At 41.8% G+C, this 19,601-nt stretch overlaps 1 protein-coding gene across 9 annotated transcripts in view; it reads left to right on the plus strand.

Annotated features, from left to right (window-relative positions):
• NFASC (neurofascin) overlaps positions 1 to 19,601 on the plus strand; it is a 202,246-nt gene that overhangs the window by 166,330 nt on the left and 16,315 nt on the right. Inside the window, exons 28-30 of one of the 9 annotated variants that reach the window (XM_074222467.1) lie at positions 7,127 to 7,369; positions 12,491 to 12,607; positions 14,230 to 14,382. The exons of 7 other annotated variants lie outside the window; for them this stretch is intronic. In XM_074222467.1, the coding sequence (XP_074078568.1) occupies positions 7,127 to 7,369; positions 12,491 to 12,607; positions 14,230 to 14,382 (513 nt within the window). The remainder of the gene's footprint in view (positions 1 to 7,126; positions 7,370 to 12,490; positions 12,608 to 14,229; positions 14,383 to 19,601) is intronic. One more of the 9 variants, XM_074222462.1, reaches the window with a different exon arrangement.

Genomic DNA, 19,601 nt, shown 5'->3' on the forward strand with positions numbered 1-19,601 from the left:
ATGTCCAAGAAAGCAGACTCAGAATATGGAGGAGAAATGCCCTCTGGGCTCTAGTTACAGATGGTGTCAGTGGCTTGGCCACCCCAAATCCCTTCCACCCTGGTCTTGTTTCCAGCCACTGAAAGGGAGAAAGGGGGTAAAAATGATATGCATGCTGGCCGTGCATGCTGCATGGGTGCCCAGTGCTGCTTTTGCTGGCTCATTGAGGCCCCTTGAATGCAGTCTTGAATAGGGCTTGTCCTGTCTGACTTTTTGGCTTAGTGGGAGCTCCAGTCCCACTGGCCCTTGAGTGATAATTGCCCTCTGCCTCCCCAGGAAGCCAAACTTTTCTAAGGGTTGAGAGAAGTCCCCAATCTAGAAAACTAAAAAAACAGTTCTTGAATGGGAGGGAGCAGAAATTAGGGATGGGAGTGGGAGGTGAGGTCTGGTCAAAATGATAGCCAGGGTTCCCAAATCCCAATCTCTCCCTGCAAATTCTCATCTCTGGGATTTGAGAGTCATTAATGAGCCCTCCAGTGGACCAAAGCTAGAAAAACAGAGCATATGTCCCCTGAGATCCCTCCCTTGCTTTGTCCTGATTCCCATCTGAGTCTCAGTCTTACTGTCTAGGAAATGAGAAATGGATCCAGAACTGCAAGTGTAGGGGAGCTGGGAAAAGGGCTCCACAGAGTTCAGTTTAGGTATACACCCTTAGAAGGTAACTCTGAAAGAGCAGATTGGGGAATGAGATGTAAAGTTTTTCTTATGGAGATTGTTCTTTACCCAGAGAGAAAAGTTAGTTTACCACTGGGTTATTTCCCATCCTTCTCCCTTTTCCCACCCTCATTTGGGTTGATTCTCTTTGTTTTTTGCAGCTCCCTGCTTCCTTCTGTTTGTATTCTAGCCTTGTTCTTTGTCAGCTAGAGATTCATCCCCTCCTGGGGCTGTCCACCCTGCTATTCCTCCCACTAATCACTTAAGACCAACCAGGATCTTTGCACCCTTAGATATAGGCAGTACAGTTCCAGGATGAAGCAACTGGGAATAAAGAGACCAGGCCATGGTTATTGCCTCCCCTATAACAACTTAGCTTAATGCCACCCCTTCCCATCCCTGCCATTCCCAAAGAGCTCAACTTTAGTCAATGTCTGCATAAGGCTCTTGGTTGCTATTCAGAGCTAGGATCAGTCTAAGCAGGTGCCCAAGGAAGGGGGAGAAGAGGGATCCAAACAGTCTATGATATACAATGGCAAGAACACAGAACCTGAAGTCAGAATGTGTCGGTTGTGTTTTAGCTGCAATTACTTTCTAGCAATGTGATTTTAGACAAGTCACTTGCTCACTTTGCTTCCGTTTTGTCATTTGTTAAATGATTTTGACATCTGTTGGACTAGATAGCCTCTAAGGATCCCCTTCAGCTCTAATGCTTTTGTAGGTCAGAGAGAAGTTCATTGTTGATGTATATCAGTTGTAATTCAGTTTGGTCAATCTACAAGCCCATTATGGGCCAAGCATTGAAAATATAAAGTCATAAATAAAACAATCCTTGCCCTCAAGGAGCTTATGTTCTATTGCGGGGCATGATTTATACACATCAAGAAAGTATACAATATCTGGGAAGTAAATTCAAAATGATTTGGGAGAGCAGGAGCATCTTGCCAGATCACAAGTTCCAAGGGGAACTTGAACTAAAGAAGTTAGGAATTTCTAGGCAAGTGAATTAGGAAAGAGGACTCCCCAAGGGTGGGGAATGAGTTGTGCAAAGGCACGGAGATGGAAAAGAGTCTCCTGTACAATTAGCCAAAAGAAGTCAGATTTGGTAGAAATATGCGTGATGAGGAGGGGTGTTAAAAAAACTGGAAAGATAATCTGAAGAAAGACTCCAAAGGACTTTAAATGCCAATGAAAAGGTTGCCTTTTATCCTAGGAAGGGTAGGGAGCCAATTGGAACTTTTTGAGCAAAGGAATAACATGTTAAGACCTGTATTTATTAATATCAATTTGGCAGCTGTGTGGGCTGGTAAGAAGAACTGGATAGCAAGGAGACCAATTAAGAGGTTATTTCAATAGTCCGGGTGAGATATAATGAGAACTGAACTAGAATGATCATGTGGGTGGGGAGAAGGGGATAGGATAGGAGGGATAAATGGGTGGAAGAGAGGTAGAATCAACAAGTCTTGGTAACTGATGAATTGGGAAGGAGACAAGGTGAGAGAAAGTAAAGAACCGAGTTATGAGGTGGAAGCGGGGAATGGAAGATGATAGTATCTTCAGTAGAAGTGGGGAAATTGGAGAAAGAGGTCGGTTTGGGGAGAAAAAATATGTTGAGTCTGAGCTGCCTGTGCCACATGTAGTGGCATGGTCAATAAAGGGTTGACGATGTGGTCTTAATGCTCAGAAGAGAAATTAAATCTAGCTATATAGATCTGGCAGTCATCTGTATAGAGACAGAAATCAATGAGACTGAAAGAGAGAAGGTCTAGAAGAATCCCTCATGGTTTGTTGGGGTGGGAGAGGGGGAGGAGAGATGGGTATAATAATAATAACAATATGCTGAAACTCTGTGATTCAGTAAATAGAGGAATGAAGGAAGGATAAAGAATGAAGGAAGGGAGGGAGGAAGGAAGGGAGGAAGGAAGAAAGAAGGAAGGGAGGGAGGACAAAAGGAAGAAGGGAAAGAAGGATGGAAACCAACATAAAGTGCCTACTATGTTAAAACACTATGCTAAGTAATTAACAAATATCTCATTTTATCCTCATAACCACCATGGGAATACTACTATTATCCCTATATTATAGGTGAGGAAACTGAGGCAAGCAGAGGAGAAGTGACTTGCTCAGGGTCACACAGCTAATACCTAGCTGAGGCTGAATTTGAACACAGGTTTTCCTGACTCTAGATTTAGCTCTGTAATTACTGTGCCACCTAGCGGCCTCTAGGGTAGAGCTGACCAGGAGTAAAACAGACTGTCTCAGAGTGTAGAGCCACTCACTTCTGATTTTCAGGAGGAGGCTGGATGACTTATTGTCAAGGATGGTATAAAGGAGATTTTTGTTCACTTACAGATTGAATTGCATACACAGAGTTCCCTCCCCATTCTGAGACTGTCTGTGAACCCGTGTAGGAATACTCTGTCTCTTTCCTGTTCTGTTATCTCCAGGCCATGGGTCCTAAAATGTTTTGTGTCATGGACCCCTTTTCAATGTAATGAACCTCATGATCCTTTTCTGAGAATAATGCTTTTAAAAACATAAAAACTCATAAAATAAAATGGAATTATAAAGGAAACCAACTATATTTAAATATAGTTATCAATGTTTGAACATGTAATTGAGGGGAAAATATATTAAATTTTAAAATAAATAAAGTTATCAAAATATTAAATGAAGAAATTCGTGGACTCCGGATTAAGAATGTTTATTCTAGCCCCTATCTTAAAGAAATTGCTCCCTTCCCAAATTGGTCTCATTAGGGTATTGATGATTTCTCATGAAAACCAGATCCACAACTGCTAACTACAATGGTCCTGTCCATGTTCCCACTAAGTTTTGAAAACTCCTCTCTCAGAATCACACAATGGAGGACAGTCAGCATCTAGATTAATAATTGCTTTGGACTTACTCTAATTAAAAATGAAATTTGGTGGGGATAAATGTAAAATCTCAGACTTTGATACAAAAAAAAATCAGCTTCACAAGTATAATAAAATCAAAGGAGATGGATCATGGATAGACAGCACCATTTCTTTTTTTATTTTTTTTTTAGGTTTTTGCAAGAAGGCAATGGGGTTAAGTGGCTTGCCCAAGGCCACACAGCTAGGTAATTATTAAGTGTCTAAGGCCAGATTTGAACTCAGGTATGTCTGACTCCAGGGCCGGTGCTCTATCCACTGCACCATCTAGCCACCCAACCAGTTCTTTAAAAAAAATAAAAGACCTAGGAGTTTTAATGGGCTGTAAGCTCAGCTTGAGCTGGTAGTGAGAAATGGAAGCCAGAAATGGTATGATGATTTTGGATTCCATTAAGAGGGACTTTTTCCCCAGAACTGAAATAGGATAGTCCCCATTGTACCGAGCTCTCATCAGACCTCATCAAGAGGCTATGTTCAGTTCTGTGGCCATGGTTTAAGAAGAGCTAGAGTGTATCCAGAGGAGGGCAACAAACATGGTGAATATGTCTTAGGAGAGCAATGGAAGGAACTGACATCACTCATCCCAAAGAGAAGGAGATTAAATTGGGGGACAAGATTGCTGTGTTTAAGTAAAAGAAAGACTAGATTTATGTTGTTTAACTTCAGAGGGCAGAACTGAGACAATGGGTAGAAGTTACAAAGAGCAATATAGGGTTGATATCCGTTGGTTTCTAAAGGTGTTATGATCTACCTTGAGAGATGATGGGCTTCTCCTCCTTGGAAATCTTTAAGCAGAGACTGGGGAACTGCTTGTCAGTCTGTGAGGTTTTTCATTCATATAAGGGCTGGAGAAATTCAGTAGGCATAAAAACTAAACAGAGGCGTCAAACTTACAGCCTGTAGGACTAGCTGACTCAGATTAAAACATCATTTGGAAATGTTTAACAAAATAAATAAGAATACCATACAACATAGATGAGATTGGGTTGTGATTTTCTCAGCAAATATGTGGGCTGAGTTTGACACCACTGGACTGGCTAACCAACTGATGTTCCTTAAAATTCTGAAATTTTTAGATTTCTGCTTGTGTATGGTTAGACTTGAGAATATTCACCCACCCATCTACCCCCAGCCTCAGGAACTCATCAATGTATTTGAGACCTATTCTTTGGGTGGCAATATTCCATTAGGAATCATCAAACTTAGAAAAGGACTGACCCTCTTCTTTCTCAAGATCCTTAGTCATTTCATCTTTTCTCAGATGTACAGGCTGAGCTAGATGACCTCTGAGGTCCTTTCCAACTCTTCGATTCCATTGTTCTGTGATATCTGACTTGGGGACAGATGGTTGTCAAAGCTTTTCATCCCAGAAATCATTAAAAAAAATAATTGTTCGAGGCAGTCTTATTTGAAGATTAAGTGGATTGATCAAAATAAACCCCCAGCTCATGATATAATACTCACAGAGGTACCTGGAACCTATTACTAATGAGGAATTACCAAACTTGGAGCAGAGCAAACTTGCCTCTCCAGAGTTTTTTCTAAGATTAGGAGAGATGGTATAATATGAATCCTTGATGTTGCTTCTCTGATGCAATATATGTAAAGTGCTTTATAATTTGGAACTTGGCAAAGGGTAGTTATTTATTCAGTCCTTTAAAAAATATCATGAGAGTAGGATATTTTTAAGACTTTCCCACTGACTGAAGGTTATTTGGTACAGAAGGGAGTGTAATAGCTTTGAGTATCAGAAAGAATCCATGGAATCTAAAATCACTGACTGGCCTCCCAGTTTGCCTTTTGTGGCCTTTACCCTCAGGGCCCAATAAAAACTTCTGATCTTCCAAATTGGGGCCATGCCTTCCAGGATCCAGGAACCTCCTCTCTTTTTTTTAATGTGAGTTTTGTAGTTTGGTGAGCTGGGTAAATGAAAGAGATCTTTGTTTAAAGTAGGGCTAAAAAGAAAGCTTCCCAAGAGGGAAAACCCCCAATCCTCCTCTAGCTGGGTACTTGCTTGCTAGTTTCTTCTCTGAAGGACAATGTGATGCTGAAGGTCTGAAGAGGCAATCCATATGCTCCTGTCTTTGTAGTCCTTTGGAGTCATCTGAGCCTCCAGGAAGATTAGAGTCACCCAGCCTCTGTTGATCTCTTAAGGTGGCATTCCTGGTCCCCAATTAGCATAAATGGTAGATGGTAGACAAGAGACAAGAGATGAATATTATAATATTCCAAGGCCTTCAGCTGCATCAAGTATCTAAATAGGAAGCAAAGGATTGGCTCTTTACCATCTTCCACACAGCCTAGTATTGCTCTCCAGTCCTCATTATGGAGTAGACAGGGGCTGTGAGAAGGGTATATAGAAGTCCAATACTTTTAAGTGAAGTACATTCCTTCAGATAGAAAGGAGTATCCATGGAGAGATAGTCATTGACCACCAGTTTCCAACCACAGATACTTCCCATCCACTCACAGCAAAAACTAAAATCATTCATATAGGGTGACAGTGCCTCAGAATACCCCTAGAGCTATTTACCTTAGTGATCCTGACCAATTTCCATTGAAATTTTGAAGGGTCCTCTAACAGAATCACACTTTGGATGGCAGTTGGGATGTTAACAGGAAAAAGCATTGGACAGAGACTAATCTTACAACCAGGACCAAAAAAACCAACTTCATGAGTGTGAGATTAGGGGGTTGGGGGCAGTTTATTATAGATAAACAGCAGCAATGGAATTTTTGTGGGTTGCAAGCTCATCCTGAGTCAGCAGAGGAAAGTGGAAGGCAAGAAGGGTAACATGATCTCAGATTGCTTTGGATCAGGGAAAATAGATGGGAGAGGTCAAAAATCATAAAATATCAGGATTTATATCAGCAGGCAGGTCTAGCAGAAGTCAGAAAATTCTAAACTTAACCCATTTCTGAGCACAGAAAAGAAATTCAAGTTTCTGAAATTTCTCATGTTTTTGTCCAAAAGAGACAGGGCAGAGCATAATTTGGGGATAAGAGGCAAAGTTGCCCAAAGCACTATAGCCTGGGAATGGCAGACTGTGTGCCCCAGGGGCCACCCAACTGAGGATCCCTCCATCTTCCTATTCCCCAGGACTGACTGAGTGGGCTTGGGTTGGGATGTGGCTCCTGCTTGAATTTGTCTGGTCTTGTCTTCCTGGCTGCTCTTCCCTGTGGTTTCTTACATTTTCCTGGATCTAAGAGATTCCATGCATCTTCTCTCCCCTTCTCCCATCTTTGCTGGGTGCATGCTGGGTGCTTTGAGTCATGTAGAACATCAAGAAGAAAATGAAACACTCTTGGGCTTCATTTTCGTCATTCCACATGGTTGTGTTCTCAGCCATCATGGTTCATCCAACATACCCTTTGTTTCACTTGGGGATCTTAGCTCCTAAAGCCACATCTTCTCCCCTGGGGCCTCCTGCCTCTTGGGGCAGGGTTGTGGGAGTGTGTCCAAACTGGAGCCTACCAAACCAACCAGACCCGGCTGTTTTACGTTTCCCTCTCAGCTCCCACCATGTTGCCTCCAACTACAGTCAGTGAGACAAGTATCACGAGCGGTACTGATGTTACTGCCATAGCTACCACCGCCGCTGCCACAACTATCCCCACTGCTGCACCTACCACCATCACCACCACCACCACCACCACTACCACCACCACCGTCGCTACAACTGCTTCTACTACCACTACCGCTGCCACCACTACCACGGAGAGTCCTCCAACCGCCGTGACTAAGATACAGGACACTGGTATTGCTGAACACACACTTCCCTCTTCCCCCTAGCCTCTGCCCTTTCCCTTCTCTCTACTCAGTAGAGACACATATAGTCTTTCTAAGGGACCTTGAATAATGTTTGTGGACACCCCTCAAGGAATCATGATTCCAAGGCCCTGGTGTCCAGGAAGCCCCAGAATTCCTGGTCCTGAGAAGGTCTCAAAGATCTAGAATATGAATTCTTTCCTAGACTTTCTGCCTATCCTACATCACATTCCTCCCACCCTTTCTGATCTTTTTGCAAACCTTAAAGTACTATTTAAATCTGAGCTATCACTATTATTATTTCCATCATCAATCATCATCATTTGCTTCTCTAGTCTGTGAAACAAGGATGGGCAGGGTCCTTCCAACTCAGACAGGTGGTTGTCTACCAAACTCAGGTCCTCACCTAGAGATTCTATTCATCCAACCCAAAGTTGTGCCTAGAGGTAGACAAGAAATGCAGCCACTTAGATCCAACACAGGATTTAATGCAAGGTAGTATGACGTAACAGAAAGAGCACTGGATATGGAGGCAGGGGCTCTCCTATACATTTTCTATATATCCTTAGATAAATCACTTGCTTTTATGGGCTTCATCTATAAAGGGCTAGATTGTGTCTAGGTTTGGACTAGGTTATTTGTTGGATACCTTCTAGTTCTTAAGTCCTATGGGTGTTTTTTAAAATGGAACTTTTAAATAAGCATGCCTACTACTAATACCAGAAAATGCCATCCTCCATGGTCATAAGTATTTATTTTGTGATGCAACATGTATTCATTTCAATGAGGACTTGAAACCCCTAGTGAACAGTAAAACATGCTAGTGAAATAGGGTGAACTAATGACATGCCCAGACTATCTCAAGCCCCAAAGTTTGCATTGGTCACTAAGTGTAGTGAAACAGAGAGAGGTTTGCATCCTAGGTGCAAGATCCCAAGGCAAGGAGGAAGCCCCTCAAGGTCCAAGGCTGGGTAGAATGAGAGCCTTGTTGGCCCCAGAGGATCAGCCAGGCAGCAAAGCTCTCTGATGTCACATCTCATTTACCAGCAGCATCTGTGTCTCTGTATCAATGAGTGAAGCTTGCAAACTGTATAAAAGGATGTCCCAAAAGATAAGCCCATACCCAGAGCACCTGCATTGAGTCCCTCATAGGGGTTCTCATCTCCCCCTCCCCTTTCCTTTTAAAAAGAGTCAATCATATGAGCTCCAGGAAATGGTATTACCATCAAGGAGTCTAGTAATGACCAAAGGTTCTAAGCTGCTATTTCCACTCTCCATACCCTATAATGTATGGAAGTAAAATTATGGCCATTTTAGTGGCTGCTCATAAAAATCAATCTTAAGACCCAGCCTGCTGGGATGATACATAAAGGAGTCAGAATGGGAAGCTTTGTTTTTCCAGTAGGGGGAAACTCTTTGGGGAATTCAGTAATACTTCTAACTGAGCATCAAACAGCTTTTTATTGCTTCAGAAGGAAGGGTCTCTAGCTTATGGAGCCAATGTGCCAGCTGGAAAGTCAGCATGAGGCAGAGAATAAGGCTAGTGGGGGAGTAGGGGTGGGGGAGGAGGGCAGCCAAGAGAAAGGGAAACAGATTTGCCTGTTCTAGTCCCAGATGTAGTCTTCACCACTTTCGAGACCTGGGGCAAAGGTGCCGTCATCTCTCAGGGTCTGTCTGTCCTGCTCCCAGTCCCCATTTGGTTGACTAAGGGCAGCTGCCATGCTTCATATGAAGAATCTGATTTTGGCAGTGTGTGGAATTCAGTCAAAAGGCATTGCTGCAGTGCCATACACTGGATTAAGAACTGGGGAAACAGAGAAGAATTTGCTTAAGATACAAGATTAATCAACTTGTTCAAGGTCACGGGGCTAGGAAGGTGTCAGAAGTGGGGTGTGTACCCCATAAAACCTACTTGAGTGCAAATCTAACACTCTAATAAGGGCTTACCGCACTGGCTTATAAATGATGAGCATTTTGGTAGGACAGGAATAAGTAGATAAAATACTTTAAGCTCTCAGAGGACAGGTAAAAATATTAACTCAAAGTCAGTTTACACTATTTCTTTGACCTTACAAATGCTGTCTGTACAGAAGAGTAACACTTCAGTGTTGAAGTAATGTTGACCTTTAGAACAAAAATGGACTAGGAAAACCCTGATACGCTCACTGGGAGCTGCCATCTGCTAAATGGTGGTAACTGCTTTTTGACTGATAGCAAGAAGTGTTCTGATGCTGAGGTTGAGCCTGACATCATTCCAATTATCTTGTTCTCTCAGAAAAGACACTCAGAGAGTAACAAGGAAGAATGACTTTACCTTACCCTCTGGTGACATCAAAACAGTACCCTTTACCTTACCCTCTGGTGACATAAAACAGCAGCCTTGCCTTAATGGGCCAAGACTATGAACCATCCAGGCGCAGGTTCTATCTGTGATGGAGCCACTGGGGACCTGTTATGGAAAAACGTGGTTATCCTCCCCTCTGCCTAGCCTCAGGCATTGGAAATGTCTTCCAACTATCCTAATCTCTCTTTATATCCCAATCTGGTTTTTATCTCAGCCTTTTGGAAGCTTTCATCCTGTACCATTCATTCCTTGGGGGATATAACAAGCTTGTTTGAAGAAAGGACTTTCTTTCATTTGTCCTAAACTTCCTTTCAGACTTCCAAGGGCTCCCCTCTGGTTCTGACATTCTGGATTTGGAATGCTAGTCTGAGTTCACCTAATTATCATCACCTTCTGTGATTCATAAACTTTGATCACATTTTTCCCCACACCTTTATCTTTCCAGGTCTGGAGAATCCTTTCTCTAACCCTCCAAATATTCCTATTCATTTTAGTTTCCTTTCTCTAAACCAACTCCAGGTTTCCCTCAACTTTGCATGAAGGCTTTCAGTCAAATGTACATTCTTACCCCAAGTATAGAATGCATCCCCCCCTCCAGCTGTTATGAGAAATGAGAATGGGCTCTTACGCTTCCTAAAGAAATTTCAAAAAAGGCAAAAAGCCTTGCCAAGAAGTTTGGAACTTGGGGTGGCTAGGTGGTGCAGTGGATAAAGCACTGGCCCTGGAGTCAGGAGTACCTGGGTTCAAATCTGGTCTCAGACACTTAATAATTCCCTAGCTGTGTGGCCTTGAGCAAGCCACTTAACCCAATTTGCCTTGCAAAAACCTAAAAAAAAAAAGTCTGGAACTTAAACCAGTCTGACAACTCCTTTGGAGGGTTCTGGACAGTTTTATCCATGAAACCAAATTTTGAATGACTTGCTTAGCATCAACTTCCACTCACTTTGGGCAGATGTTATACTAAAGGCTTCAGGGGAAGGGCTTTACTTTGGTAAGGACTGGGGAGCCCATTGTAACTTCTGAGTTATATGCCACAAAGACTATACTGAATTTGCTCAGTTCATTTATTTTTGAAAAGTGAGTAGGTGACAGTACCCCCTTGCATGCTAATAAAATATACAGGAGCCATGCTTGTAAAGTCTTTGAAATATGAGGTTTCATGCTAGCATTCTACTATTAAATCTTTGCTGGGAAATGGGGTAATCAGGCTGCTGAGTCTCCTGAAAAATGATTGTGTTTGAGGATTAGTGATGTCTTCAATGCAATGGCTTTGATAGTGGAGCTCCCAGCTATTAGGAGCTGGATAATTGATGCCTTGACCAATGCATGGAGAGTACCCCACCCCCCATCTCTGTCCTAAGAAACTAGAATGGGGAGAATCCAATGTAGTGGAAAGGATTCCAGGGAAGCAGAGGTGTTCTGCACCAGTCTCGAGGTAGTCTGCTGAGAAGGAGGGTCTCATCTTATTCACCCCATACTGAAGGAATTGCTGATGGATTTAAGATCTTTCAAAGAGTAATCTCAGACCATTAAAAAAACCTTTGAGTGATGAGGAGGGAGAGAGCCTTACTGAGAATCTCCCAAGTGTCTCTGAACCAGAGCAACCTTCTCTCACGTCTTTCTGGTTTAGACTTTCTCCCAGTGTTCCCCTTAAAAAAATAGTTTTAAATGTCTTACTACAAACAACAAACATCAGTACAAACAACTAAATTTACTATTTCCATTTAAATTTAAAATTACTCTCTAGCCTTAAAGTAACATAAATATATTTTGTAGGTCCCTCAATTCAATCCCCATCAGGATTCTTTGTCCAATTTCATTCACTTCTCCTGATATGATTATAATCCTATAATCACATCCTCCATCTTCTGGATCTGCTTTTTTTTCTCTTTGCCTTATTCCATAAAGGCCATTACAGATTTCCTTGAATTCCTCCTGCTTGTCCATCTTAATGGCATTATGATATTCCATTCCATTAACATACTAAAATTCTTTAAACCATTCCCCTGTTGTTGTATGTTTAGGTCATATCTTATTGTTTGCAGTTGCTTACAATGAAAATCTTTGAAAAAAAATACATCTTTTGTATTTTGTCACTGCTGCTGCTGCTGCTGTTGCTGCTACTACTTTGGGGGCATCCCCCAGTAAGAAAATTATTGGATCAAGGGATGTGATTACTTTGGTAACTGCCAAATTCTATTCCTGAAAAGCTTTCATTTTCCTTCACACCTCCTTCACCTCCATACACATCCATTCATACCTAAGATAATGCTCTGTACCTTGTCACTTGCCACCCCATCACAGACTATGACTTCCATTTGCTATTTAAGCAGCCACTATGACCATCACAAAAAAAAAAAACTTAAGTTGTTTTAAGGACAAAGAATACCACTTTCCCTGTCCAATTCAGACAAGGGGGAACTTTTTCTCCATTCTTTGTTTGGAGATTCCAGGAATTTCCAGAGCTGATCCCAGATACCATAGGGAAGTTTGAATAAGATCCCACGCTTTAAGTTGAATCCCAATTGCATCATGTAAGGGCATCCAGGTATCACCAGGTAGCTATTCACATCGGTGTCAGCCTGCATGTTCTCTAATACACACTGGGACCTCTGCTTTTCAGCCACCCAAGGCTGAGACTTAGTACTATGTTGAAGCCATGCAATTTCTGACTCTCTGTTCTTTCCCAGCAGACCCCGACCTGTGCGTGTGCTCAGTCCTGCCTCCCCCCATCATTACTAACTCCTCTTCTAACCTATTCACCAGCCCCCTATGGACAGTCCATATGGAACTTCACGGTGAAGGCCAACAGTAAATCGGCCAACCTCACATGGGACCACAATCTCGAGCCAGGAACTGACTTTGTGATTGAGTATTCATTCAGTAAGCATTGGCCCGCATGGCAGCAGGGGGATAGTGGTGGATGCCATTTAAAAGATCCTTCTAAGTCTCTACGGCTCAGGGAGGTCTTTTAGATTGGGGTTAATTATGGCCTTAGTGAAATTAATATATGTGCTGGGATGGGGAAGGGGGGAAGGAGGAATAGAAATGGTAACTAGGAGGTGAAAAAAATCTCAAAATTGATGAAAACTTTAGAAGTCTGCTAAGCATGCATGGGGTCACCAACCCTTCCCAGGGTCTCTTCCCTGCATTGGGATGAGACCTTTTTTAGGCCATGAGCCTCAGGTAAGCTAAATCTTGTCTTAGCACCAGGCTCCTTAAGGAGGCTTTCTTACATTTCCACAGAGCAGACTCCTGGTCCTGGGAAGGAAAGTGATCTCCCCTCCTCATCTCCTCCCTCCCCCCCAGCCCCCAACAAAGAATGAACCTCAGTAGACCAAAAATTGCTTAGAAGGAAAAAAGCTTTGCCCCAGCCTTGACTTACTCACATTCACTATCTAGGTCTCTTCCAAATATTCTGGGATGCTGCTTTTGACCAGGGGACAGACTTTTGTACTCTATGTGAAGCTGACTTGTCCACAGGGGTCAATCCCAGGGGCAGACTCTCATAACAATCCTCTAACTGATCTAATCTATCCAGAGAAGACCCAGCTACAAGCACAAGATAAATCATTTTTCCATATGGACTCAAAGGGAGTGGGGAGTTTTAAATAAAATGATTGCAAATCCCTGGGTTTTCTGTACCTTCCCAGCACACAGACACACACACACACACACACACACACACACACACACACACACACACACACACACAAAATGTCTCTTTAACAATCTGGCATTGCACCTGAGCAACCAAAAGGCAAAGTATAAGAGGTAGAAGATAGGAAGGCAGAGGGGCTTGGTGACTCTATATAACACATAGGTTCATCAGTCCCTGGTTCATGGAGAGTTGGCTGTCTTAAATTGTTGACTAAAATGAGATTGAGGGATTGCCCATGATAACTATTACTGGTACAGTTGGGGTGGGAAGAGACAGCATGGAGGAGTGGGCAGGAGTCTTAGAGTTGGGAATTCCTAGGTTCAAGTTCCATCTCAGACATCTACTGGCTGTGTGAACCTAGGCAAGTCTCTTAAACTCTCCATGCCCTGGGAAATGCTCTTAAGTCTACAAGTTGCCAATCAATTGCCAGTCTACATTGATAAAGGGGGTTTCCTCACTGGGAATTCCTATATCAGTGAAATTATAGGTCCAGTCTCCCTCCCAATCCCTCCCCCAACACCAAAAAAATAAATAAAAATTTGAGATTAGAAAGTCAAAGGAATGTGACAGATGTGGAAAGGAGAACAATGTTCTCCTACATCCTCACTGCAGGGCTGAGATAGATGTAGATCTGGAAGAGAGTCAACACTCTGAGGCATGCAGGACTCATCTGGCCAGTCTAATGTTCTCTGTTTGGGGCTGGCCCAAGCATCTGGGCACCCCGACTCTACATGGTGTCCCAGCTGTAAGTAGCCCACCCTTGTCCTTGACAGGTGGCCAGGGACCCATGTCTCTGGCGGCTCTTTTCAGGGCCCGGAGTTGACCTAAGATTTCTGTTCTTCAGGCAATGATTCAAGAAAAACTGTCTCTGTTAAGACCCAGTCTTTCTCGCTGACCAACCTCAATCCCGGGATTTACTACTCGTTCCGGGTTTATTCCCAAAACAGGCCCGCTATCACCAGTTCCCTCGTCACTGTTCAGACTGCTACTGATTCAGGTGAGAGGGGATTTGGCCAATCTGAGCTGCCCCCCACAAGCATGAGGCTTTCCATTCTCATCTCTGCCTTTCTGTCTGTGACTTGTCATGGAGAGCAGAAGTAGGACTTTCCCACCCCCAATCTTGCATGGCTGTCTTCTCTTCTCGTCTTACTTACAAGAATCTAAAGATTCCTCAAAGCTGGAGAGGAATAAATCAAACCAGAGGATGGAATAAGAGACATTGGGAGCGTGTGTAGTTTGGAAATTGATGCTTCCGACCTTGCTAGTTATGATTGTAGCTGTAGAAGGAGACCAAAATCTATCTAATGAAGCCAGAGAAGAATGACTAGAATATACTAGTATTTGAAAAATATTTTAATGTATTTGCGTGTGCTGAGTGTGTGCATGTTTGCATCTCCAGGTATAGTTTTGTGGGTTGCTCTACCCACACTGCTTCTTATTCCCACATAGTTGATCTATGGTGCAGAATCACAGACTCATGGATCTTGTGTTGAAAGGGATTCCGGAGACCATTTAAATCCATTCCCTTCATTTTATAGTTGAGGAATCTGAGTTACAGGGCAGTATCTACAACTCTGAAAATTCTGCCCTGAAGATCCAGTTAACCCCTCATATTCAATGTGTGGAATTTTCAGGAAACCTGCCACTGAAAATTCTGTCCATTGAATATGAGGAGCTACCTGGATTTGTATCCCAGGGCACTCAGGATAATGGTTTATCCTACTAGCAGCTATGGAAACTAGCAGTTTCTGTGCCGTCTTCCTTTCATTTCCCAACTTTCTCAAAATAGACTCTTTGGAGTCTATTTTGCATGTTACTTTTGGCATGAACATTAGCAGAGTCAAAAAGTAGTTGACTTTTTACAACTCTGGTGTAGGGGAGGATATGCCCTAGTACTGAGGCATATGTCTGCCTGGGTTGATGAACAGACAAATTCCTCACACTGTAATATTGTGGTGTATCCAGCTCCTCAATGAATGGAGCAGAAGAGAGAAAAAAGCTGGCATGGGACCATTTCCCACCAGGAGACCATGTTCTAATGTAACCTCACAATCAGCCTGAGAGTCTACCTCATATCTGAAAAGTTTGCCTATGTGTAACATCTAAGCAAGGGATTTCAGGAAATCCAGAAATTCCCACCTTCAAGTAGTGCTTTCTCAGATGGAGCTAGAAGACTCCCAAGCAGAAGGAAAAATGCATTATAGCATGAAAGTTGGTTTGCAAAATGTTTTTCCTTCTCCTGTGCATAACTGAAGCTCTTGGCTCAGATAATTATCCCAGATCTCTTTTGGGAGAAATAAAGATCAAGCTACCAAACTCATTGTGCATTAGAGATGGATGTCTCTGCCCAGTCCCTCCCAAGTTAGACATAAATCATATGATCACAAACTTCAAGTTAAAAGGCATCTCAAAAAGGTCACTAATCCACCTCTGCTATTTTATAGATGAGGGCAGACACCCCCAGGGACTTTTAAGTGATTTGCCTATGGTCATATGGGTAGTAAGTATCATAAGCAAGATTTGAACCTACATCTTCTGACTCTGGGGCTATAATTTTTTTCCATAGCACTACACAGTTTTTTATACCCCTGCCCTCAAGGCTCAGAGAATCTAGACACCAGCTGGCTTCTTTGACCTCGAGAGCCAATCTGAGGCTGGATACCTAAGTGTTTTCTTGGGCCCATCCTGTCAGAGTGGTTTGGTGTGGGGAGGCAGAGAAGAAGCATGGGGAAACCAGCATGGCATCTAGATGAATGACAGAGCAGTGCAGGTGGCTAGACTCTGAACCAGAGGGGATTAGGGACTACTGTTCATTGGTGCATATGTTTGATTTTGAAAAACAGACACTGGGAGAGGGAGAGGGCAAGAGCAGAGTTGGATTCAGAAAAATGATCCTTAAAAATGGTGCCCAGTCTTGCATAGAGGAAAATGACATTGTAAATGCAAGCACAATTTGCTTTCCAAGTAACCAAAAAGACAGGCCCTCCACAAGTGTTCTCCCCTATAATACAGAGAAGGAAGTTACCATGGAATACTCTTTGTTCAATCATCCCGCGAACTGGTCATCAGTTAAAAGTATAGTGTCTATTGTATGGTCCAGATTGAACAGCCTGCTACCACAGAAGGAATGACTAGACATGAGGTCTGGAAGACCTGGATTCAAATAGTATTTCTGCTACTTACTGATCTGTGTGACTGGCATCCTTGACTTAACCTCTACTGATCTCAGTTTCTTTACCTATAAAATCAATCAACAAACATTCTTTATAAGCCTGTTAAATACATATATGTGTGTGTGTGTGTTTGTAGATGTGTGTGCATATATATGCATACACACACATATATATAAATATATATATATATGTATGTATGTATGTGTGTGTGTGTGAGAGAGAGAGAGACAGACAGACATATAGATATGTCAAGGCTAGAAAAGTTGGTTGGGACCAGTTTATGAAAGGCTTTAAAATGTCAAACAGAGAAATTTGTATTTGATCCTAGAAATAACACAGAACCATTGGAGTTTATTGAGTAGGTAAGTTAAATGAACAGATCAAGCTACCAAACTCATTGTGCATTAGAGATGGAAAGTCATTTTGGAAGCCATGTAGATAATGGATGGAAGTGGGAAGACCAATTAGGAGGTTATTGCAGTAATTCTGGTGAATGAAACCTGAATTAGGGTGATGGTTGTTTGAATAAAGAGAAGGTGCAAGAGAATAGTAGAGAAAGGACAAGATTTGGCAACTGAATTGGCATAAAATGTGAGGGAAAATGAGGAGTTGGGAATAACTCTGAGTTTGTGAAACTGAGTGACTCGAAGAATGTTGGTACTCTTGAAAGAAACAAGTTCAAAAGATTATAAAAACCCAGTGAGTTTTGGAGAAGAGATAATGAGTTCTGTTTTAGATATATTGAATTTGAGATGCCCAGGAGACACCCAGTTTGAGATGTCTAGTAGGTTGATAATGATACAGACCTACAGCTCAGAAGAGAGACCAGGGTCAGATATATAAATCTTGGAAATCATCTGTATGCTGCTGTTTCCACCCATGGTAGCCAATGAAAAGAGAGACAGACAGACAGACAGAGATAGAGACACAGAGACAGAAACAGAGACACAGAGAGAGACAGACAGACAGACAGAGAGAACTGAGTCTTGGAACACACTGATAGTTAGGAAATGGGAATATGGATGATACACTAGCAAAGGAAATTGAGGAGTGACCAGCTAGGTAGAAAGAAAACCAGAGAGCAGTTCCATTTATTGAAAAGTTTGGAACAGGTGATTTCTAAGATTCTAATCCATTCCAGGTCTATGATTATAATATTTATTAAATATGTGTCTGCTTGGCACTGTGTTAGGTTATAGGAGTGATACAAAGCAGATATAAAATACAGTGCCTGCCCTCAGGAAAATTATAGTATAGTAATAAAATATTTGGAGCTAGAGTCAGGAAGAACTGAGTTCAAATTTGGTTTTTAGACATTTTCTATCTGGGTGACCCTGGACAAGTCATTAAATTGCTATTTTTGCTCTTCCACATTTGTAAAATGAACATATAATAACACTTGATATAATGTTGTGAAACTCAAAATAGATATTTGTGAAGTGCTATGGAAACCTTAGAATGCAATATAAATACTAGCTATTGATGTTATGATTATTAAGTTCATGGAAGAGATATAGATGAAATATATATACCCATACAGGAACTGATGTAGGTCCAAATATACAGAGTGAGAGATGCCTGCACATTTAACTGTGTATACATTTGAGAAAATACATGAACTTCAAGAAGAGATGAGAGGAATATCAGAAAGTTTTTTTGCATTCTCTCAATCCCATGACTCATAAAGATAATAGAGAGCAAATGTTGACAGGACCCAGCTGCTGATCAGTTAGGTAGGCACAGGACATCTTTTCATTTAATGAATAGTAGTAATCCCTTAACCATTCAGGAAAATAAGGAAACCACCAAGGGCAGTTTCACCCACCCCCAAAGATCCCACATATGAAGTTAACCACCTACATGATGCTTCTGAGGCCAATGGGACCCCAGAGACCATTAACCCTATTTGATTCTAGAAGCCCTTCTGTACTTCCTTTCTGAGCAGAGGGATAAAGGGGACATCATTGGGGTATACTTGCACTATGATTGACTGAGAGCCCAAAGGACTGTTCCAGGACCACAGAAAAGCAGAGGGCAGTAAAAATACTTATCTGTGGTCAATCCATCTTTCATTCACTGCAGCTGGGGAAAAATTGTTTTTCTTGCATCAACCCAGGATAGGATGGGATAGGTTAGAGAGGGGAAAATGCCAAAGTTGAAGTCAACCAAGACAGAGTGCTTTCTTGAATATATCTCAGCTCTATCACATCAGTCAGAGGAACTGCTTCTGTTTCTAAAATGCAATTATTCTTTGAATATTGAGTAACAGGGTTCAAATTTGTGGCCATTTGTTTAATCTGGTTAGAATTGAAGTCATTTGAACAGTCTGAATTTTCTGTCTCTAAAGCAAAGGGTGTGACAAACTGAAAAAAACCTCCCATCTTCTTTGTGTCAAGAGGAGAATTTTGTCTAAGTTCATCAGATGCTTTTTGCTATATATAGTATGAGGATATGAGTTGTGTACTATTTGGTATCCATTGGAACTAGAAGATAGATCAAGGTTGAATGCAGTAAAGTTTTAGAATTTTGATTTTGTTGCATTGGGTTTATAATATTTAAGTAAATGGAATCAATCCATTGAATTCTATAGCAGCATTCAGATTCTCCTTGTGAAAATTGTGGTTGGAGTCTAAGATGTGAGATCTTCATATATGTGAGGTCATATTGTAATAAGATCCTTTTTCATACTTGAATAAATAATTTATGGAAGGATTACCTTATAGTAACTTCTACTCTTATAGCAAGTAAAGGAATATTTCCAGAGCCTATAGATGAATTCTCTAGCCCTTAAATTAAGCTACTTTAATATGTCTGGATTTGGTTCCTACATGTATGTGCCATGGATCAGATGGAATGCTATTTTCTGTCTTTTCATCCCCCTCATATTCTTGAAGTATGGCACTATATCAACAGGGTAGGGACCACCCCTAGAAGAAGCAGAGTATTTGAAGGAATGACTGGCTCTGTAAACACAGTCCTGCTTTCCTTTGCAATTCAGTTTGCCAATAAATAAAAGTTATACTTCAGTTCATTGACTTTGTGG

This window comes from Macrotis lagotis, chromosome 2 (genome assembly GCF_037893015.1).
Source record: "Macrotis lagotis isolate mMagLag1 chromosome 2, bilby.v1.9.chrom.fasta, whole genome shotgun sequence".
NCBI lineage: Eukaryota > Metazoa > Chordata > Mammalia > Peramelemorphia > Peramelidae > Macrotis > Macrotis lagotis.